Raw genomic sequence first — 24090 nt, forward strand, 5'->3', positions numbered from 1 at the left:
AAAAAAAAAAGAAAGGAACTCCCTCATTTCCACATATTAAGTCATTGTTCCTATCTGTATGTGCACCCATGGACTCCTTCTTTCCCCTTGTTACCAGGGAGCAGGTGTTTTTTTCTATCAAAGATCACTTTCTACCTGGGTTCCCTGCCCACACAGTCAATACTTTGCTGCCTCAGATATCCCCTTTCTCTCTTCTTCATCACTGTTTCTCTCTCCATTGCTTCATTCCCATCAGTCTACACACTCTGTATAACATTTATGCCATTTATGCCCCCATCTTAAAAACACTCTCTCGACCCCAGGTTCCCCTCGAACAACCACCTAATTTCTCTGTTCTATGCAACAAATTTCTTGGAAGAGATGTTTATACAAGTTTTTCTCTACTCCTTAATTTTTATTAATCTTTTAAAATTTTACTTAATAGGTAATATATGTACATGGAAGTAGATTCCCTCTATTTCTGTACCTTAGCCATCAAGCTCCCCTCCCAGGAGGCAACAACTATTCTCAGTTTCTTGCATAATTCCTTCAGAGATAGTCTATAAATTCAAATATACATATAGTATATATGAGCAACACAAATAGTGAATCCTAACGTAAGCCATGGACTTTAGTTGATAATAATATGTCAATACTGGTTCAATTATAATAAACGCACCACATCAATACAAGATATTAATAATAGAGGTATCCTTGAACTGGGGAAAAACGGAATATATGGGAGCTCTGAATTATGATCAATTACCCAGAAAACTAAAACTACTCTAAAAAATATTCTATTAGTTAAAAAAATAGCTATTGCACACTACTCTTAGGTCAAAATGAAAATCAAAGCTAAGAAAATCAGACTATGTAAAATATACCAATAATAAAAGCACTGCCAGGTATATTAACAGTTAAAGCAGAGCCTAACTGTTGGTAGACATAAATTACATAAATTACATCCCTATAGACATATTACTATCCCTATAGTAATAAATAAGATATATGAATATAAATAACTTAAGCATCACTGTAGAAGTTAAAGCAGAAGGAATTAGTAAATTCCAAAGCAGAAACTGAAGAATCAGAAAATAGAGAAATGCTGGAAATAATAAATATGAACACAAGAACTGGTTCTTTGAAAAAACTACAATTCTCTCAATAGTAAAAGAGACAAACTATTAACAGAGGAACAGAGGAAACTGGTGGCTGAGGAAGGGTGGATGGGACATTTACTTTAAAAATTAAAAATGAATTCATTATTAAATATTTCAGACATATCAAAAGGCACAGATAATAATGTAAGACACAACTGTGAAACCACCACCAACCTAAAGAACAAAATATTACCAAAGCATTTGAAGTCCCTGTGCACTTCTCAATTACATCTCCCTCCAGTTCACCACTATCTTGAAATTTTAGTGTTTATCATTCCAATGCATTTCTTTATAATTTTAAAACATATGCCCCGAAAACTTTATGTAATTTTGCATATTTTGAACTATATAAAGGTGATTATACAATATTCTTCAACCTGTTTGCTTAACCCTGTTTTTTAGATTATCCATGTTAGTAGATATAGCACTAGTTCACTCCTTCTACCTGCTATATACAACAACCACATTGTATAAATATACCAAGGTTTACTTATTATTCTTGTTAATGACAAGTTTACAGCTTTTTTGCAATATAGTGTTGCCATGTACATCCTTGTATCTGTAGGTATATCTTTCGGCACGAGTGCAAGAATTTTCCTAGAAGTGAGGTAGGCAAGTGTAATTTCAGTAAATAATTCCTAATTTCTCTCCCAAGCACTCGTGTCTATATAGACTACCAAATAGTTCCAGTTGCTGCAATGCTCAACAGGGAGACAGCGCGACTTTTCACACTACATTTTGATGTTGATGGCATTTCACGTTATATAATTTCTTGAATTTTTATTTCATATTATCCTCACGAAAAGCCTGTGGGTTGGGTACTATTATTTACATTTTGAAGATGAAAAAAAAATCTCTTCGTTTTAAGACGTTTCTTTTCTTCTTTTTAAAGAAGTGTCTTACTATTCAACTTAGATAATTGCATTTTGTTCATGCCAGTTTTGGAAAGACTGTCTGCTTGCTGGCGGTTTCACTGGGTATCCAGAGCCGGCAGGCAGCTTTCCTCACCCCTCCGTACTCTGAGGCCATTGTGGCTTTGTAACGCGGGAGAATAATAGAGTTTGGACCACTGGAGTCGCCGTAGTCCTCTCCTTTTCTCCCTCCACCTCTTCAGTGCTTCGAGGGAGCCCTCCGCCGCGCTGGAGTAGGCGGGGTCGGCGACTTCGGGAAATACCGCGCTTCGGGATAGGCCAAGGCTTGAGGCTCTAGCGCTCCGGTCTCCGGAAGTGCTGCTGTCTGTCTCTCTGTCTCTCTCTGTCTCTGCCTCTGTCTCTCTGTCTCTCTGTGTCTCTCTGTCTCTCTGTCTCTCTGTCTCTCTCTCTCTCTCTCTCTCTCTCTCTCTCTCTCTCTCTCTCTCTCTCTCTCTCTCTCTCTCTTCCTATTCTCAGCCGTAGTCGCCGAGGTTGGACGGCTGTCCCGGAAGTCCTCCCCCTTCCCCCTCCCGTGGCAAACATGGCGGTGGACTCAGCGATGGAGCTGTTATTTTTAGATACTTTTAAACACCCGAACGCTGAGGTAAGTCTTAACTACATGATTCTGACCCTGCTTCTCGACTTTGGTACCCTTACAAAAAAATCCTTAGGCGTGCTTCCACTTTTTTTCCTGCCGGTTGCCGCTTTAATTCCTCACATACACCCCCCCCCCCAGCAGGGTGTGGGTACTGCGTCTGAGGCAGGGCAGCGGTGGCCCCCACATTTCTCTGCGTTGTTACCTCAGGCTCCCGCCTCTGTGGTTGAGGTGGCTGCTCTGCTTGTTTTGCTCTCCCCCGCCCCTTTCAGCTTTGGGCCTTGAAATGATCTTGGTTCTCAGGTGTACCTCAGGAGGTGTTTGGGAGGGGTCCTCAGACCGCTCGTATTTGACAGTAGTGCAGGTGACCGATCAGGTCACGTTGGTTTCGTGGTTCCTAACTCCCTTCTACTAGGTCCCTTTCCTAACGGGAGTTTGGTTGCCCAGATGTGGCACTCGTTCGGTGTAGGATTGTGGCGTTCTCCAGTTTGCCCTGAAACTTTAATACTTATCACCTGGAAAGATTTCACTCATTAGGACATGAAATACTTACATGGAACGGCTTTTGCGTGGAGAATACCTGCGAGAAGGGGAAAATTGAGAGAATTGTAGTCAAACTATATAGCACTGTAGTATTGTCGTTTTGAGGGGCGAGGGTGGGGAATTGTGGAGTGAGTAATAGTTCTGTAATAACCTGAGCGGCCCTGAACATATATGACTGGCTCTGCGGTATGTAAATTGAATGTAGTTAAATAACTATGGGTTCTCCAAAGCCAGTCAAAAATGAGAAAGTCCACAGAAAAATTAAAGAAACCTCAGAACCCACATTTTCTTTCAGATTATACTTAATCATTTTAGAGAACTATTCTTTCCTTGGAGATAGTGATAATAGTGGGTAGTGGTTGTATCTTAATGCTTTACTTGATAAAATAAAAAGATGTCAACGTTGGTCTTCTAATTTAATGAGTGGTTTATAGGTGTATAAAAATAAAATGTTTGGAAACTTTAGCATGTCTTACTAACAACGAATTAATTTGTTGTCTCGCATTTCATGTAGGTCAATTAGCTCTTTGTTCAATGACCATACTTTTCTGGCTGTAATTCCACCTAGGCTTTAGAAAACTCACAATGGAGGCAGTCAGTAGTTGGATCAGAACAAACCTTTCATGTGTACAGAAGTAGAGAACAGTTAAAAATGAAAGAAATAAGCATATGATGAATTAGTAGTATTTTAGTTTAGGAAAATTAGCATTCATTCACTTATATATTTAAGAATCTGGTATTTCTTTATTCATTCTTAGACAAACATTGAGGACCATGAGAGGATAGGAACAGTTGTGAATACCTTCTTCTGGCAATGTTTTGGGAAGGCTTAGTAGAGATCACATTTGAACTGAGTCCTGAAGGAGAAGTGGGAATTTATAGGGGGATATGGATTTTTTTTTTTTTTTAAATTCAGTTCTAGATCCTGATTTCCTGGGACCTTTACCTGTAGCTGAAGCCTGTTTTTTAAAATTTATTATTTTATTTTTCAATTACAGTTGGCAATTTATTTTATATTTGTTTTAGGTGTACAGCATAGTGGTTGGACATTTATATAATTTATGATGTGATCCTCCCATTAGTCTAGTATCCACCTGGCACTATACGTAGTTATTACATTACAGTATTATTTATTGACTTGGGAGGGATATGGATTATTGAGATGTTTTGTTTTAAAGGAGTTTATAACTAAGTATTGGAGAGCAGGTCTACAACATTATGATTCAAGTTAGAATGTTATGAATGCATAGAGAGACAGAATGCCCATCACTTTCTGACATACTAGGACCCCAGTTGGTATTTACTTAGCCCCCTTTTGTTGGTACAAATAAAGGTTATGTGATTTCCGAGGAGAGAGCGATCTTTATTTGAGAGCATTAGGAAAGACTTCATCAAGGCAGTTGGCATCTGAACTTGGTCTTTGGTGGAAGAGGATATGTTCCACAGTAGTAGACAGGAAAGGAGGATATTCTCTTGGAATAGTCAGTCTTCTGTAGTGTATGCGAAAGGTGGTTCGAAGCCAGGTCATAGAATTCCTTGAATGGTCAACAAAGGAGTACAGACTTTATTTTGTAGGAAATGGATAGTTTTTGAGCAGAGTTCAGTTTTGGACTTGCTGAGTTTGTAGTGCCAGAGAAACATTTAAATGGAGATATCCAGTTGGCAGTTTGATACAGTGATTTGGGGCTCAGGAGAGAGGTCAGAGGTGGAGATAAGGATTTGAAGTTGACTTCTGCCAGTGGATGAAAATCTTATTTCTTGTAATTTTATTTATTGTGTTTAGCTACTCTGCTCTACTTCTCTCTCCCATTTTGCCCTCTCGACATGGTGAACTGTGCTTACAATTACTTGACCCTTCCAAGTTCTTGTTTGCTTTCTTTTTGTGCATGTTTCTTCCTTTGCCTGGACAGCTCTTCCCTCTCTTTCTCTTCCACTGATTCTTGTTTTCCTTACAGACTTAATTAGCTCAGGTGCTACTTCCCAGACACTCTTTTCCCCCCATAAATATTTTCCCACAATCAGAGTTAAATGTTTCTCTGAATTTTCAGTTTCCTGTGTGAGTCTGTGTTACAGCAATTTATCTATTTGTCTACCCCAATAGATTGTTCCTTGAGACTATGTCTTATCTTTGTATCCATAGGACCTAACATACCTTGGAACATAATATACTTTTAATAAATGTTCAGAAATAATTGTTGAATAAAAGTGGTAGTGCCTAATACAGAAATTCTTCTGCTTACAAGCAGAATATTTTAAAAGGCTGTTTGTAAAAACCTTAAGTTCATTTTTGTAGGTCCACAATGACTATACCCTAATTACTACGAATACCATTAATTAATTAATTAATTTAAGGCGTGGTGGAGGAGGATAGAACTGATCAACTTTTGTTCTAAAGTTCCTTTGTAGATATTAATGAGACTTTATAGCCATGTACCAAGGAGCTTCTATGTATAGTCATGAGCTGCATAACGACATTTCATTCAACAATGAACTGGGTATATGACAGGGTCCCATAGATTATAATGGAGCTGAAAATTTCCTATTGTCTAGTGTCATAACTGTTGTAATGTCCTAGTGCCAACTCATTACTCATGCATTTGTGGTAACACTGACAAACTTTGCTGCCAATCATATGAAAGTTTAAATTAAGTTAAAATTAATTTAAAATTAAGTTAAAATTATGTATAGTATATAATACTTGGTAATAATAAATGACTGTGTTACTGGTTTATGTATTTATGATACTGTACACATTTTAGGAAAGACTAATTTGAACAGTTTTTTGGTCTGTTGATATGCATGATATTCTTCTCAGCTTCAAGAGAGGCTCAAGATTTGGTCTTTCTAGATGCAAATAGCGTGAACCATTCTTCTCATTGTGAACTTTGACCACTAGATAACGATGGCTGGCTGAACTGCCAAGGAAAGCAGTCCAAAAGCAATGTGAAATTTTCTTTTTAAATTATTGATCACAAGAGCTTCATTTGTTTGATTCTGTGTCATATAATACAAAAAATATATACACTAATTGTATGCTATCCATTTCTTTTATTATGATAAACTCTTAGTTTGTGGATTTTTCTTTTTTTAAATTTCAGAGAGGGTTTAGCTCAACTATGCAATACCTAAATTCCTTCCCTTGATCTTTTGATTAGTTGGTATGTTTAGTAGGTTAAGTTAATTTAAGTACAGATCCACAATCCATTATCTGAATTCCATATTTAGAATTCAGGAATTCTGAAATGGCAGAAAAACCTACCTTGAATTCATTTGGCCATGTAATCTGATTTGACCTGACATGATGGTAGTTAATGATCTTTATTTATAGTGGGAATGTTTGTTTATACATGTGACTGCAGAAATACTGTTTTTGTTACAAGATACATGTGACTGCCTCAGAAACCATTGAGTGTGTTAAGTATTATAATACATAGTATTTGTATCATATTACCTTTCTAAAAATCTAAAAAGTCAGGATTCTAAAAGGTATCTGGCTCTAGAGGTTTCTAGTAAAGGATTGTAGGTCTGTATTGGCCTAAGCAGAACATCAGGGAGGTAAATTGAAGAAAATATTATTACACAAATGGAGAGATTTAACTAGGTGTATTTTATCTTCAGCTATTTTAAAAAAGAGCACTTTATACAGCGTTGTAAATAATATAATAGCACTTTTAAAAATACAGAGTTTAAGATTATTTGTGACATTCTGAATGCGACAAATTGAAGATGAGTAAATTTTGAATAGACAAAGGGTTTGCTTACAGTATGTCTCTCTCTCCCCCCTTTTTAAAGCAAAGTTCTCATATAGATGTGGTTCGTTTTCCATGTGTGGTTTATATCAATGAAGTCCGAGTCATACCCCCAGGAGTAAGAGCCCATAGCAGCCTGCCTGACAATAGAGCATATGGGTAAGTCAGCATTCTTTTTAAAAGTATTGTGACTGAAGATTGTCCCAGAAACATATTCTTAAATGAAAAATTTTGAGGTAATATTTTGTAAGTAAAAAAAAGTATTTTATAAGTAAAAATAAAACACCCTAAAACTTTATTCAGTTATGGTTATGTTGCATTATAAATTAACTCTAGGTGTTCTATATAATCCACATATCATTATAAACTTAAAAAGAGTAATTATTTGAGCTGAGTACTAGATTAAAATTTTCTTTTTTTATTCCTTTTTTTATTTAATTAGTGGAACTAGGTTTATATTTGCCAAAATATTCTAGGGTGGCATAATATAGTAGATAAGTATTTTTAACCTTTTTCCTTGAAAATAAATAAGAATGTCTGATGTTACCACATTTTAATTACACTGTTTTATAGTAATAAGTATTAATGACTTATTTATGATCTTTTAAACTGATACATGTGTCTTTTAAAAAACAGTTGCTTCACATTAGCTATTAGTTGTATTTAGCAAGTTGTTATTTGATGCTTTATCTTTCTTAGGCTCTGTGGCAAAATGTAAGACATGGTCACTGACATGGAGTTACTGATAACTATAAAAACTGACATAAAACAGGAATTTGATCTTGGTTGTAACTTGAATAATCATTTTCTTTTGATTTTAATTACATGAATTGAAGATATAAACTAAGATTTGGTTGTGGAAACATGAATATATATGTAATAAATATATCTATGTGAGTTTTTAGCATATAGTCTAGGTTTTAATCTTATGTATCAGTACCACATTTCATTATGTGCATGCTGTGACAGCTCATTTTCTATTACGTGAAAGAGTTAAATCAGCTATTTAGTGTTGAGTGTTGTACAAAGTTAAGCACTCATTTCTTTATAATTGTGAAAAGTAGTTGGTTATTTATAGAATTAGATTAAAAAATCTTCAAATGTTTTTAGGTCATTCAAAAGTAAAACAAAAGCAATAAAAATGTTTAATGTTTATAATGATAAATCATTATGATTGGCTTAATATCTTTTTTCCATGTTTAAGGAAATAAAAACTGACGTTTTCCTGTAATTTCTTCCTACTTTTCCTATAAATGGAGATGTGTATAGAATGGGAAAGATGGAGTAATTTTAGTGTATCCAGCAGTTTTCTCTAATTGTACTGCTTTTGGTCCAGAAAGGTCTATTAGCTATTGCTGCATAACAAAAATACAGCAAATTTCGCAGCCTAAAACAGTAAACATTTATTATCTCACACTGTTTCTGAGGGTCAGGAACCTGGTAGCATCCATGTTGGCTCAAGTTTCCTCATGAGGTTATAGCCAAGATATGGGCCCGGCTGCAGTCTCCGTCTCCAAGCTGCAGATTTGACTGAGGTTGGAGATTTTGCTTAGAATTAGAAGTTCACTCACATGGCTGTTGGCTGGAGACTTCAGTTCCATGTCAGGAGATCTTCTTATATGGATGGAGTGCTCATGTCACAACATGGATTCCTCTAGAGTGAGTGATCCAAGAGAGAGAGACCCTACCCAGAAACGGAAGCCACAGTCAATGTGTTTTATAACTTACTATCATAAGTGACATACTGTTATATTGTTATACTATTTATTATATTATTATACTATTATATATACAATACATATATATTGGTTACATATTCTACTGGTACTGTGTGGGAGGGAACTATATAAGGAGGTGAATATCAGGATCTTTGGGGGCCATTTTGGAGGTCAGCTACCACAGCAGGCCAAATTAATCTACCAATAGCTAGTTGCAATGGGTAAGAGTATTTGTTACATTTTCCCTCTTATCTCTCTCTTTTTTCTTAGCCATTCTTGGGGGTGAATGGCTGTTCGTGTTTTAATAATTCCAAGTATGAAATTGTCAGAAACAACGTTATACACAATATGTTACAAAAAAATAAAGTATTAATTCAGTAACACAGATGTAAGATGTCAGGAAGCCTGACATCTCAAGGTTGAAAATAATGTTAGAGATCAAATGATATTTGTGCAGCATACTTTAAAGTTTTTCTCATTATAAAATTCAGAAATGTAATTAAAGTCTCTTAATCCCTCCATACTGAGCGAATCCTAACATTTGATCCTAACATTTTTAAATATATATTGTGTTTGTGTATTTGTTTAGTTATTTTTTATAACTATTATACCTTATGCGAAGTTAGGTTTGAGTCAACAAGTTTTAAGATGAAAGTCTAGTACAGTCATATTACCATTGATTCTTTAAATTGCCTTTCAGTGACCAGGACCTGAATCTTTGGTACATCAAAAGTAAAGAATTTACATTTCAGCCCTTTTCCTTTTCTTTGAGATATTGGAGGCCAGGGTCTAGTTTGAAGAACAAGGATGGGAGGGAGAGACTAGAGTTGTTGAGCACATAATAGTTGAATTCGGGTAAGGTAAATGTATGGTGCTACTCTGACCCCATTGTATACTGTTCTGTCTGTTCCTTTATTTCATTTAACATTCTGTCAGGAATACTTTCACATCATTCACTTTTATTTGAAAATGTGATTTCCAATGGCTGCATAATATAATGAATGACTTACAAGGTTGGACAATTAAGTTTGCGAACTCATCCTAGAAAAAATGCTGCATACCTCATTGCTGAATATCGCTATGGTCACCTTCAAAATACTCCCGTTGGGAAGCTATGCACTGACACAAGCGTCTAGTCCACCCTTCAAAGCAATTGTGGAACTCTTTTTCTAGAATGGCCATCAGAGCTGTCATCGTATTACCCTTGATGTCCTGAATGTCATTAAAATGTCTTCCTTTGAATATTTCCTTTATCTTCATGTAAAGAAAGAAGTCATTGGGGGCTAGATCAAGTGAGTAGGGAGGGTGTTCCAATACAGTTATTTGTTTACTGGCTAAAAACTCCCTCATAGACAGTGCCGAGTGAGCTGGTGCATTGTCATGATGCAAGAGCCATGAATTGTTGGCAGAAAGTTCATGTCGTCTAACTTTTTCACGCAGCCTTTTCAGCACTTCCAAATAGTAAACTTGGTTAACTGTCCAATTGGTACAAATTCAAAAAGTTAGCAACATCGTTGCAAGAAGTTCGGGAACTTAATTGTCAGACCTTGTATTGTAATTTATTTGGCTAGTTCCTCATGTGGGGACCATTAGATGGTTTTTAGTTTTCAAATTGCAAGTTATAGTATCATGGACATCCTCTCGAAAGAAATCTTGGTTTGCATATCAGTGTTTCCATAGAAACACTTTCTAGAAAAAAGTATTTCGGGATCAAATGGTGTGAACGTTTTCTCAGTCTCCTGAATTTTATTGCCATATTGTCTTTCAGAATGATTATACACCTGTTTGTACGCCTACCAGAAGTGCATGAGGGAACCTCTATGATAGTACTTTGGGCATTACACTTTTTACCATTTGGAGTTTTTATAAATAAACAGCAAAGCATGCAATGTTTAAAATCAAGATTTTAGTTGAGCCTAGGGAATTTCAGCTAAATGTGAAATATATGTCAAGTGTAGCAAGATTTCATTCTAATGCGAATTAAATAGGTTTTAATCTTTATATAAATCTACCAAAAAATGAAAATATTTGTGTAAATTGTGGCTATATAAATTTCAGTTTAGGGTTTAAGTCACAGTTTAGTGCTTTGATGCTAAAATTATTATAGTTTTGTATTAATGTGAAATAAGTGGAAATCAAATTGTAATTGTAATATACAATTTGAAGTTAACTTCTGATTCTTTTTGCTAATGAAAAAAAATGATGTAAAGAATTATAAAATTTGATATCACAGTTAATTAGAATTTACTTTTAAACTACATTAAAATTTTTAAATTTTTAGGTGATTTAGAATGGTCCAAGTAGGAGGCAAATGATACTTGATGATTAAAATTGTTTCAGTGATACTCCAAGTGAATAGTTGAGAATTGGATGTGAATAAAATTACAGGAAATAATTACAATTAACTGTATATTTTTGTTATTTAAATCTTAGGACTATTACATCTTAATTCTAGAATTGATTTTAAATTTATATTTTGTTTTTTTGTTTTAATTTAGGGACTGTTTATTGCAAAGGCTGATGTTTCATCTTTGTTTCATTCACAGGGAGACATCTCCGCACACATTTCAATTAGACTTATTCTTTAACAATGTAAGCAAACCAAGTGCCCCAGTTTTCGATAGGTTGGGAAGGTATGTACCTACTAGGTAATTTCACCAGAAACTCATGAGTTAGTAAGGAAACTTTTTTATTCTTTAGGTGGAAGAAAGGATATATGTGGTGATAGACCCAAGACCTCAGGGTTTAATTTTATCAATTGGCAGTATTAAAGAAATATCAAGCTCCTAAGAAGATGTTGAGTTTATTTACAAAATAGAATTTTAAATGTGTTAAACATTAGCCATTTTTTGTTTGCTTCGTATGTGTGTATGCAATTCTTGTACATATCACATGATTTTGTAATAACCTAATTTGGAAAAGATTGCTTTTTGATTCTTAAAACTATGTAAACACATTGAGAGCTAATGTTTTGTCTGTGTCTTTTATATTATACAACTGCATAATTTAAAATTCCATAGTTACGGTTTGTAAAATGAGAATTTTGTTAATAGATACCTCCGTTTTGGATTGTTTAACACATGCTAGGTATTATTAAAACTAGTTTAGATAGCTACAGAATAATTGACCATTAAGTGGGTTTATGTCAAATTCATTCATAAAATAAAAAATTTAAAAGGCAGCTTAAAAATGGAAAAATTTCTATCCCTATTAGGGATTAAGTTTTTTTAGACATCACTTCTTCTTTCATTGATTCTTCATTCATTTATTATTAAATTATACCGATAATTTAACTCTTTAAAAAATAAAGGGAACCTAGATAATCTGAAGCAGCTAATTTTGAATGTTATAAAATGTTTTTCTTATGCTGTTACATACTTGATAAAAATAGGTATTTTTCTTTAATTTTGGTCCCAGTACAGTATGTTTTTTGAAGACTGTAATAGATGGTTCTCTACTCTGGCTGTGTATTAGTATTACTTGGGGGGATTTTATCAAAATACTGATATCTACACTCACCCCAAATGAATTATATCGGAATCTCTGGGGGGTTTGGTTTTATACTTTTTAAAATAATATGGGGGGGGGCAAATTTAACTCATACTTTGCACTTCATTAAATCAGAAATGAATCTAGAAAGACTTCTTTATGAACTGTCGTGTTCACTGTTTGAGCCTATATATTTATTCCTACTCTTTTGGCAGCCTGGAATATGATGAGAATACTTCCATCATCTTCAGACCCAACTCAAAGGTAATAATATAAATCAGTTTTCAACTTGTTACTACTCTTTATTTTCACCTCCATTCAGAGTTTTTGATCCAAATAAACCAGTGATGCAGAATGTCAGCTTATTTGGTTCTAGTTCTGCAGAATAGCATAATTTTTCTGATTCCTCTCGTATCCAGAAGTGGTTTGTTTATTTATTTTTTTAAATAAATTTTATTGGGGAATATTAGGGAACAGTGTGTGTCTCCAGGGCTCATCAGTTTCAAGTTGCTGTCCTTCAATCTAGTTGTGGAGGGCGCAGCTCAACTTCAAGTGTAGTTGCCGGTTTTAATCTTTAGTTACAGGGGGCACAGCCCACCATCTCATTGAACCAGCGACCTTGTTGAGAGCTCATGCTCTAACCAACTGAGCTATCTGGCCACCCCTCCGGAACCTCAGTGGCAGCTCGTTGTCTTCAGTCCAGTTGTGGAGGGCGCAGCTCACTGGCCCATGTGGGAATCGAACTGGCAACCATGTTCAGAGCTCATGCTTTAACCAGCTGAGCAGTCCACCCGCCCTTTCGGAAGCTCAGCAGCAGCTCGTTGCCTTCAGTCTAGTTGTGGAGGGCACAGCTCACTGGTCCATGTGGGACTCGAACCGGCAACCCTGTTCAGAGCTCATGCTTTAACCAACTGAGCCATCAGGCTGCCCCAATCCAGAAGTGTTTTAAAATGGAGCTAAGACATTGTAATGTCATTCTCTACCTAGAAAGCTCGCTCTTCTCATTTTATCCTTGAGTCAGGAAGAGGTCAGCATCTGTGCTTTCCCTTCATTTCATTTAGGTGGGCAAGTTCAGAAGATGACAGGCAGATAAATTATTAGACACTAGTGTGCCTTAGTAAAGTTTTCTTAAAAAATACTTATTTCATATTTCTACCTTTCATACCAAAAGTGTGCCTTTTTTTCTTGATGTACCAAATTCCATTCTAGAAGCATCTAAAAGATCTGAATCATGGAAGATCTGAAGCCCCAAAATGATTGTGATCTAGTATAGGACTCCTCAGCCTGCTCTTTGTTTTTGGTGGGGTATAAGTATTTAATCCTCACTGTCCTGTTTCAGCTAAAAATTACCTTCCTTCTCCTTATCTTCCTTCCAGTGGGATTTCTATAGCCCAGAGTCTCAATCCCTGGGCGTAGTCTTTGAGCCTTTCTTCTAGTCCCCAGTTTCCATTAACTAGAATTTGGTTGAGTTAGCAAGGAGAATAATTTCTTCCTTATTTTGCCTTTAGAAGGAGTCCTATTACCACTTATTACTTGGTCTTTATCCAACATGATAGATTGGAAAGAGAACTCAGAAGTCAGTGTTTGATTTCTAGTCCAGGTTCTTCTACTGACACTCCAGTTTTCTTATCGATAATATTTATTCTCACTATGTCTCATAGTTATTGTGAAGATAGAGGAATTAATGTAGATAAGTTCTGAAAAAAGTTATATTTATAAGGAAATATTGAGGGTTAATGGCATTGATAAAAATCTTTGATCTTCTTAGGAGAAAGTTTCTTTGCAAAAACAATTTTTTTAATGCTTCTGGTTACCCTTGCTTTTTAATTACAATGTGGGTACATAAGATACACCTGTATGTTGAGTTGGATATGTAAAGAATGTTACACAATTTTTTTGATTTTATAAATCTGAGACTGATGTCTCCATGACCTCTGTACTACTGGGATTTAATTCATTAATTGGTAGTAATTCCCATTTAGTTTCATTCTCATTTCTCTTCTCTTGCTTAAGAATCTGGTTATGCTTTTTGAACAGGGATAAAATAAAGGACTGGGGAGATGTATCCGTGTATCCTTGATGATAGATTTAAGTATGGTGACTCTGGAGAGCCGTATAAAAGCTGTGCCTCTGGCTGAATTTCCACCAATACTGACCTTTGCGTTTTCAGCATACTTTTAAAAATCTTAGTTGAACCACAAAGTAATTTAATATCAGTTTACTTCTGGCATATTAAAATATTAAATTGAAAGATATTTTCCACTCACAAATCAGGTGAATACTGATGGTTTGGTGCTACGAGGCTGGTACAACTGTCTGACACTGGCAATATATGGATCAGTGGACAGAGTGATAAGTCATGACAGAGACTCTCCACCACCACCACCTCCACCTCCACCTCCTCCTCAGCCACAGTCCAGTTTGAAAAGGAATCCAAAACATGGTGAGAATTTTAAATTTGCTTTTGTCAGTGACACATGTTGGTTAGAACAGGAAAAGGTAGCTCAAAGAGCTCTTCTATCTTTTGAACATTGTGTAAGACTTCAAAAGGCATCTGTCAATCTCCTATTCTTTCCTGTAAGAGTTTCTTTTTATGTTGAAGTGGTTACATTTTATTTCTTTTTTCTACTTTCCTAGAATGCTTTTTAAATTGACCTGAGACGTGTCTTTTTTGTTTTTAACTGGGGAATATTGGGGAGCAGTGTGTTATTCCAGCACCCATCAGTCGTTGTCCTTCAATCTAGTTGTGGAGGGTGCAGCTCAGCTCCAAGTCTAGTCGCTGTTTGCAATCTTAGTTGTAGGGGGTGCAGCCCACCCGAGTTGTAGGGGGCACAGCCCACCATCCCATGCGGGAATTGAACAGGCATCCTTGTTTTTAAGAGTTCCCGCACTCTAACCGACTGAGCCATCCTGCCTCCCCTGAGATGTGTTTTTTAAAATTTCAATATGTAAATGATAATGTAATCCAATGGTTATTATTGTTTACTATCAAAGTTGTCTCTAAAATAATTGAAGAATAGGCAGTAAGTTTGGTATTATTATTTTTTGTTTATTTTATTTTTTTATTGTTTTAAAATTAGTTTCAGGTGCACAAAACAATGTAATAGACATTTATCGTTTATATCGCTCACACTGTGTCAACCTCCCTCCCCCATCCACTATCCCTCTAACATGGCACACAGCCATTACATTTCCACCGTTTCTATTCCTAACGCTGTATACCGCTTCTTGTAACTATATACACACACGCATATATACATACATATACATACATACATACGTATGTATGTATGTATGTATAAACTTGTAGTTGATATTCATTATTGTTCAGCTTCAGGTGTACAGTGCAGTGATCAGGCATCTACATCTTCCCTGAGATGATCTCCCTAACAAGACAAGTGTCCATTGGATACCCTACAAAATCTTTACAACATTATTGATTTCATTCCCCAAATTAACTTTCGTAACCCTGTGGCAATCTTGTGGTTACTGACTGTGTTTTCTAGTCCTCCCACCTTCCCTCTGTATCCCCACACCCCCTCCCATCTAGCAACCCTCAGTTTTTCCTCTATGTCTCCGAAACTGTTTGATTAGTTCATTCGTTTATTCTTTTCTTTAGATTCCACATATAAGTGAGATAATATGGTATTTGTCTTTCTCTGTCTGACTTATTTCACTTAACATAATGTTCTCTAGGTCCATCCATATTGTTGCAAATGGTAGGATTTCTTTCTTTATGGCTGCGTAATACTCCATTGTGTAAATGTGCCACAGTTTCTTAATCCAGTCGTCTACCAATGGCCATTTTGGTTGTTTCCATGTCTTGGCTATTGTGTATAGTGCTGCAATAAACATAGGGGTGCATAAATTTTTTTGAATTAGAGTTTTGGATTTTTCTGGATAGATACCTAGGAGTGGAATTGCTGGATCATAAGGTAGTTCCATTTTCAGATTTTTGAGATACCTTCATACTGTTTTCCATAGTGGCTGTACCAATCTGCAATCCCACCAACAGTGCACAAGGGTTCCCTTTTCTCCACATCCTCACCAGCACTCGTTTGCTGATTTATTGATGATAGCCATTTTGACTGGGGTGAGGTGGTATCTCATTGTGGTTTTTATTTGCATTTCTCTAATGAGTAGTGAAGTTGAGCATTTTTTCATATGTCTGCTAGCCATCTGTATGTCCTCTTTAGAAAAATGTCTCTTCATGTCCTCTGCCCATTTTTTTATTGGGTCGTTTGTTTTTTTGGAGTGGATTTGAGTGATTTTATAAATTTTGGATATTAATCCCTTATTTCATATCGTTGGCAAATATCTTCTCCCATTCAGTAGGATCTCCTTTTGTTTTATTGATGGTTTCCTTTGCTGTGAAAAAACTTTTTAGTTTGATGTAATCCCACATGTTTATTTTTTCTCTTACTTCCCTTGCCCGAGGGGATATATCAGTAAAAATCTTTCTCCAGGTAACGTCTGTAAAGTTTCTTCCTATATTTTCTTCTAGGAATTTTATGGTTTCAGATCTTACATTTAAGTCTTTAAGCCATTTTGAATTTATTTTTGTATATGGTATAAGGAGGTGGTCCAGCTTCGTTTTTTTGCATGTGTCTGTCCAGGTTTCCCAGCATTATTTATTGAATAGACTGTCTTTACCCTACCGTAAATTCTTGCTTCCATTGTCGTAGATTAAATGACCATATAGGCATGAATTTATTTCTGGGCTCTCTGTTCTGTTCCATTGATCTGTGTGCCTGTTTTTATGCCAGTGTTTGGTATTATTGTTGGAATACTCATATTAATGGCATTTTTTCAGGAGTACATTTCAAATTTGTTTAGATGTCTAAATCTTTGGTAATGCAGATTTTTCCACTTTTTGAGAACTTTTTGCCTATTAGCTGGAGATAAGAAAAATGAGAACTTTAGTAAATTTCAGTGGCTTTCCTTGTATAAAGCAGACACCTGTACTCCTGTGTCTCAGGGTCTTTGCTCCTTACTCCATTATTATTCACTGTAAGCTGTTGAAATGAGACTCAGGAATACATTTTGGAATTATAATTGAGGTTAGTAAGAAAAAATATTTTATTTTACAATTAGCATTTTATGAGGTCACTAAGAAATAATATTTTGTTTTACAATTAGCATTTTATGAGCACAAATCAAATGACTGTTGTTTCTCAACATAAGTGTGGTGTGAACTCATTTTCTCAGGTGGTGGTCACACACTGTGTTTTAATCTCTTATATCTTACCTGCTAAGCACAGTTCATCTTTCTTTTTTTTTAAAATCTTTTATTCTGCTGCGCTCATTTGTCTTTTTTATCAAACTGTGAGTTCCTTGTGGGCAGAGTGTTTTTGTGTCTCCGCTTTTGTTTTTTTAAATAAAATTTATTTAAACTGAGAAAAATAAAATGGAGTTGACTCATTTCTCCTATCCCTGACCTCCCCACATTTGGCAACCCCCAGTCTGTTTTATTTATGAGCTTTGTTTAAAAAAACTTTTTTTGAAGATTTCCCATGTAAGAGATCATACAGCATTTGGCTCTGACTGATTTCACTTTAGTAAAATTCCCTCATGGTCCTTCCATGTTGTTGCAAATCGCAAGATTTCATCCTTTTTTATGGCTAAATAATATTCCGTTGTGTAGATATACCACAATTTCTTTACTCATCTATCAGTGGACACTTAGGTTTCCATATCTTGGCTGTCGTAGATAATGCTGCAGTGAATAGGGAGGTGCATATATCATTTCAAGTTAGTGTTTTCATTTTCTTTGGATAAATATCCAGAAGAGTAATTGCTGGGTCATGTGGTAGTTCTATTTTTGATTTTTTAGGAACCTTCTTACTGTTTTCTATAGTGGGGCTGTAGCACTTTACATTCCCACAACAGTGCACATCCTTTTCTCCACATCCTTGCCAACACTTATTATTTCTAGTCTTTCTAATAATAGTCATTCTAACAAGTGTGAGGTGGTATCTGATATTGATTTTCATTTGCATTTCCCTGATGAGATTATCTGCCCTTTTTTTTTTTAATGGATTGGTTGTTTATTTGCTGTTGCGTTATATGAGCTCATTATATATTTTGGATTTTTAGCCTTTTATCAGATATATGATTTGTGAATAATTTCTCCCATTCAGTAGGTTGCCTTTTCATGTTGTTGAAGGCTTCCTTTGCTGTACAGAAGCTTTTTAATTTGATATAGTCTCATGTGTTCATTTTTGCTTTTGTTGCCTTTGCTTTAGTGTTAGATTCAAAATACAACCAAGACCTATGTCAAGGAGCTTACCACCATATTTTTTTTTTTTTTAAGAGTTTTATGGTTTCAGGTCTTACTTTCAAGTCTTTAATCCAATTGAGTTAATTTTTGTGTGTGGTGTAAGATAGTAGTACAATTTCATTCTTTTTCATTTGTCTGCCCAATTTTCCCGGCACTTTTTATTTAAAACTCTGTACTTTCCCTTTGTATATTCTTGGCTCCTTTGTCGTAAATTAATTGATCATTTATGTGTAGATTTATTTCTGGGCTCTCTGTTCTATTCCATTGATCTGTGTATCTGTTTTTAGGCCAATATACTCTTTTTAATAACTATAGCTTCGTCATTCAGTTTGAAATCAGGTAGCGTGATACCTCCAGCTTTGTTCTTCTTTCTGAAGATTATTTTGGCTATTCTGGGTGTTTTGTAATTCCATACACATTTTAGGATTGCTTGTTCTATTTCTGTAAAAAAATGCCATTATAATTTTGATAGAGATTTCATTGAATCTGTAGATTGCTTTGGGTGGTATGGACATTTTAACAATGTTATTCCAATCCATGAGCACGGAATATCTTTCCATTTATTTGTGTCCTCAGTTTCATTAATGTCTTGTAGTTTTCAGTATGCATGTCATTTACCTCCTTGGTTAAGTTTATTCCTAGGTATTTTATTTTTGTGTGGAAACCCAATTGATGTTTGCATATTGATTTTTATATCCTCCAACTTGACTGAACTCATTTATTCTAATAGTTTTTTCATGGAATCTTTAGGGTTTTCTATTACAAATAGAAATATATGTCATCTGCAATAGAGTTTTGCTTCTTTCCAATTTGAAGGCCTTTTGTTTCTTTTTCTTGCCCAATTGCTCTGGCTGTGACTTCCAGTACTATGTTGAATAGAAGTGGTGAGAGTGAGCATACTTGTCTTGTTCCTGATCTTAGAGGAAAAGCTTTCAGCTTTTCACTGTTAAGTTGTGGGCTTGTCATATATGGCCTTTATTATGTTGAGGTACGTTCCCTCTGCCTCCATTTTGTTGAGAGTTTTTAGTATAAATGGATGTTGAATTTTGTCAAATATATGTTTTTCTGTATCTATTGAGAGGATTATATGATTTTTATACTTCATTTTGTTAGTGTTGTATTACAAAGACTGATCTGAGGGTGCTGAACCATCCTTTCATCTCTAGAATAAATCCCAGTTGATCATGGTGTATGATCCTTTTAATGCATTGTTAAATTTGTTTTGCTAATACTTTTTTGAAGATTTTTGCACCTATATTCATCAGTGATATTGGCTTGTAATTTTCTTTTCTTCTGGCATACTTGTCTGGTTTTGGTATCAGGGTAATGCTGGCCCCGTAAAATGAGTTTGGAAGGGTTTCCTCTTCTATTTTTTGGAAGAGTTTGAGAAGTGTTGGTATGAATTCTTTGAATATTTGGTAGTGAAGCCATCTGGTCCTTTTGTTTATTGGGAGGTTTTTCATTACTGATTCAATCTCTTACTAGTAATTGGTCTGTTCGGATTTTCTGTTTCATCATATTTCAGTTTTGGTGAGTTGTTGTTAATTGGAATTTATCCCTTCTAGGTTGTTCAGTTTGTTGGCATATAATTATTCATAGTATTCTCTTAGGATCCTTTGTATTTCTGTGGTCAGTTGTAATATTTCCTCCTTTATTTCTGGTTTTATTCATTTGAAATCTCTTTTTTTCTTAATGAGTCTTGGTAAAGGCTTGTTCATTTTGTTTATTTTTTCAAAGAACCAGGTCTTAGTTTCATTGATCTTTTCTACTGTCTATAGTTTTATAATAGCTACTCTAAATTTTGTTAAATTTACTGAGTTGTTTTAAAATTGACATTTAAGCTTATGCATTGTTTATGGATGTATGTTTTTAACTTACATTGATAGAATTACAGCTTTATAAAAGGTTGCAAAGAAATGTACTGGGAAGTTCTCTGTACTCTTCCCTAGCTTCCTCCAGTGTTAACATCTTTTACAACTATAGTACAATATCAAAACAAGAAAATTAGCATTGGTACAATCTGTAGAGCTTGTTCAGATTTCACCAATTATACATGCACTCATCATGTGTTTGTATTTGTGTGTGTGTGTGTGTGTGTTTCTGTATGCAATATTATGTCATGCCTAGCCTTTCATAACTACCATCACTATCAAGATACTTGATTGTACCATCACAAGATTCCCTGAAGTTCATCCGCTTTAATGCATGTATCAATAGTTTGTTCTTTTTTGTTGCTGAATAGTATTACATAGTATGAATGTATCATAATTTAACTGTTTAATCATTGAAGGACATTTAGTTTTCAGTTTTTGACTTGCAAATGAAGCTGTTATGAGCATTTGTGTACATCTTCCTGTAGGAAAATAAGTTCAGTTCTCTGGGATAATGCTCAAGGGGATATACAGTATATTTTGGTAGGTGGGAAGTCAGAAATTCTAACTTTTCCTAATATCAGTAAATTAGCAAAATTTCTCTTAGACATCAGAAGTAAAAGTTAATAAATCCTAAAGATAAAAAACTCAAATGATGAGCAGTATTTTTGTCAGGCGTTCATTTCTCTATACTTTAATAATTTGAAAGTTCTTTTGCTGTCTAATAAAACTCTAGCTGATGGGGAGAAAGAAGATCAGTTTAATGGAAGCCCTCCAAGACCACAGCCACGGGGACCAAGAACTCCACCAGGACCCCCTCCACCTGATGATGATGAAGATGATCCCATGCCTTTGCCAGGTACAAATAAAATCAGTGCTAGTTTTTTAACCCCCTTGATAATGTTAAAAGTGCTTTTTTAAAGAAAGAAAATTAAATGCTGAAAGAAAATTGATGAATGCTCTTCTTCCTCTTTCATCCTGTGCAATATTTCCTTGTTTTCTGTTGGCAGGTGAACTTGTTTAAAAAAAAAAAAAATCAGTTAATTCATTTGAAGCTATATCAACATTGCTTTGAAAATAAAGGCTTAATGTGCTATAGTGGTACATACAGAAGAGAACTAGTAAAAACAAGCAGTATGTATTAGAAGAGATAAAAGTCTGCATAGTTACTTAATAAATAAAAAAAAGGACTAGTTTATGGTGTTAGAAAATAAAATAGTATATTTTGTTAACTTGGACAGTGTAAAGTTGTGCAATATATACTCAATATATTTTAAAGGCAAGCTTTTTTAAAAAAAATTATAAGCTAAATCATTCAAAATGTCACCACCCCGCACCCTCTTACTCTCTCATAACCACTGTTGTCTGTGTCTGTGAGTTTTTGTTTCTTCATTTGTCTGTCTTGTTCCTTTGTTTTCAGTTTTATATACCACATATTAGTGAAATCGCATGGTTCTCGACCTTCTGTCTGACTTATTTTGCTTACCATAATAATCTCATGATTCATCCATGTTGTCGCAAATGGCATTATTTTATGGCAGAACAGTATTCCATTGTGTATATATACCACCTCTTCTTTATCCAGTCTTTATCCAAAGAACACTTTGGTTTCCATGTTTTGTCCACCGCAAATAAAGCTGCAATGAACATAGGAGCACATACATCTTCATGGATAAGTGTTTTCAGATGTTTTGGGTAGATACCCAGGAGAGGGACTGCTGGGTCGTGTGGTAATTCTATTCGTAATTCTTTGAGGAACCTCCACACTGCCTTCCATAAATGGCTGCACCAGTCTACATTCCCACCAACAGTGTAGGAGGGTTCCTTTTTCTCCAGAGCCTCTTCAACACTTGTTATTACTTGTTTTGTTGATGATAGCCGGTCTAACTGGTGTGAGGTGATATCTTATTGTGGTTTTCATTTGCATTTCTCTGATGATTAGTGATGTTGAGCATTTTTTCATATGTCTATTAGCTATTTGTATATCGTCTTTTGGGAAATGTCTATTTAGGTACTCTGCCCGTTTTTAAATTTGATTGTTTGCTTTTGTTGTTGAGTTGTATGAGTTCCTTATGTATTTTGGATATTAGCCCCTTATTGGAGGTGTTGTTTGCAAAAATCTTCCTTTTTGTTGGTTGCCTCTTTATTTTGTCGATGGTTTTTTTTTGTCATGCAGAAGCTTTTTAGTTGGTATTGTCCCTTTCATTTATTTTAGCTTTTGCTTCCCTTTCCTTTGAAGTCAGATTCATACCAAGGTCCATAAGTTTAGTACCTACGTTTTCTTCTATGCAGTTTATTGTTTCAGGTCTTATGTTTAGGTCTTTGATCCATTTTGAGTTAATTTTGGTACACGGTGACAAATAGCAGTCTAGTTTCAAGGAATGAAATGTTAACATTTGTGACAACATGGATGGACCTAGAGGTTGTTGTGCTAAGTGAAATAAATATGACAGAGAAAGACAAATACCATATGACTTTACTTATATGGAATCTAAAAAAAACAAAATAAATGAACAAACAAACAAACTCACAGGTACAGAGAACAAATTGATGGTCAACAGATGGGAGGATGTTGGGGGATGGGTGAAAAAGGTGAAGGGATTACAGTGTACTAATTGCCAGTTATAAAAACAGTCATGTGGATGTTAAGTACAGCATAGGAAATATAGTCAATAGTATTGTAATGACCATGTGTGATGTCAGATGGGTACTGGACATATCAAGGTAACCCCTTTTTAGGTATATAAATGTCTAATCATTGTACACCTGCAACTAATGTAATATTATGTATTAACCGTAATTAAAAAGTAAATTTGAAAAGTAATCTGTGCCTTAAATCTCAATTTTTCAGTGTCTGGTGACAAGGAGGAGGATGCTTCGCACAGAGAAGATTACTTTGAGCCCATTTCTCCTGATCGGAATTCTGTTCCCCAGGAAGGTCAGTATTCTGATGAAGGAGAAGTAGAAGAGGAACAGCAGGAAGAAGGTGATGATGATGAAGATGATGTGGATGGAGAGGACGAAGAGGATGAGGATGATGATGATCGACACACAGTAGATAGTATCCCTGAGGAAGAAGAGGAAGATGAAGAGGAAGAAGGTGAAGAAGATGAAGAAGGTGAAGGTGGGTTCCATTAGCTAGGACTTAGTGGTTTTAAGTTTTAGAAGCTAATTTGATGTAGCTTTGAGCTATGCAAAACAATTTATAATAAAGATAGGCCTTCAAGAAACCTAAGAGGTGGAATGTAATTAGGTCTCAAGACTTGGCTAGAAATGGAATTTCCATGTTTGCTTTATGTTGCTATTTTGTTTTTTGTCAACTAACTTGTTTCTATATTCACCTCACAGCTTTAATCTGTTCCTTTTTACTAGCCAACTGACCTGGCTGTATCTCAGTTCCATTTCCAGTTTCCTGGGAGAGAGATTCTGTTTAGCTTACTGTCGTATCAGCTGCCTCTTGATATCATCAGATTGGCCAGGGAAGCAGGGTCATACAGCAAATAAATGGTGACTAGGATTTGTTGGGCTGTTTTCAGAGTAAGGAGTGGTGTAGTAAACTGGGTAGCATTCCTAAAGATGTCCGCTACCTAGCTATTTTAGCAAAAAGCGACATTATTTTTAGAAATTCAGGGGGGAAAATATCAACACAGGGATATGTGATAGCATGATGCACTCCTTTAATTAGGTTGTGCTTCCTTTGGAAGCAAAAAAAGAGATTTTCAAACTATTTGACTCTTAATTTGTCCAAGAAATGCTATATAATTTTAAAGCATTTAGGCAAAATGATAGATAATC

At 35.2% G+C, this 24090-nt stretch overlaps 1 protein-coding gene across 2 annotated transcripts in view; it reads left to right on the forward strand.

Annotated features, from left to right (window-relative positions):
* Positions 1-2280: 2280 nt before the first annotated feature.
* Positions 2281-24090, forward strand: part of VIRMA (vir like m6A methyltransferase associated) — a 55022-nt gene continuing 33212 nt past the window's right edge. The window contains exons 1-7 of one of the 2 annotated variants that reach the window (XM_081071104.1): positions 2281-2654; positions 6981-7096; positions 11202-11288; positions 12360-12408; positions 14419-14587; positions 21032-21154; positions 23147-23419. In XM_081071104.1, the coding sequence (XP_080927230.1) occupies positions 2592-2654; positions 6981-7096; positions 11202-11288; positions 12360-12408; positions 14419-14587; positions 21032-21154; positions 23147-23419 (880 nt within the window). In that variant the 5' untranslated portion in view covers positions 2281-2591. The remainder of the gene's footprint in view (positions 2655-6980; positions 7097-11201; positions 11289-12359; positions 12409-14418; positions 14588-21031; positions 21155-23146; positions 23420-24090) is intronic. The other variant, XM_081071105.1, reaches the window with a different exon arrangement.

The sequence above is a fragment of the Rhinolophus hipposideros genome (assembly GCF_964194185.1).
Source record: "Rhinolophus hipposideros genome assembly, chromosome: 13".
NCBI lineage: Eukaryota > Metazoa > Chordata > Mammalia > Chiroptera > Rhinolophidae > Rhinolophus > Rhinolophus hipposideros.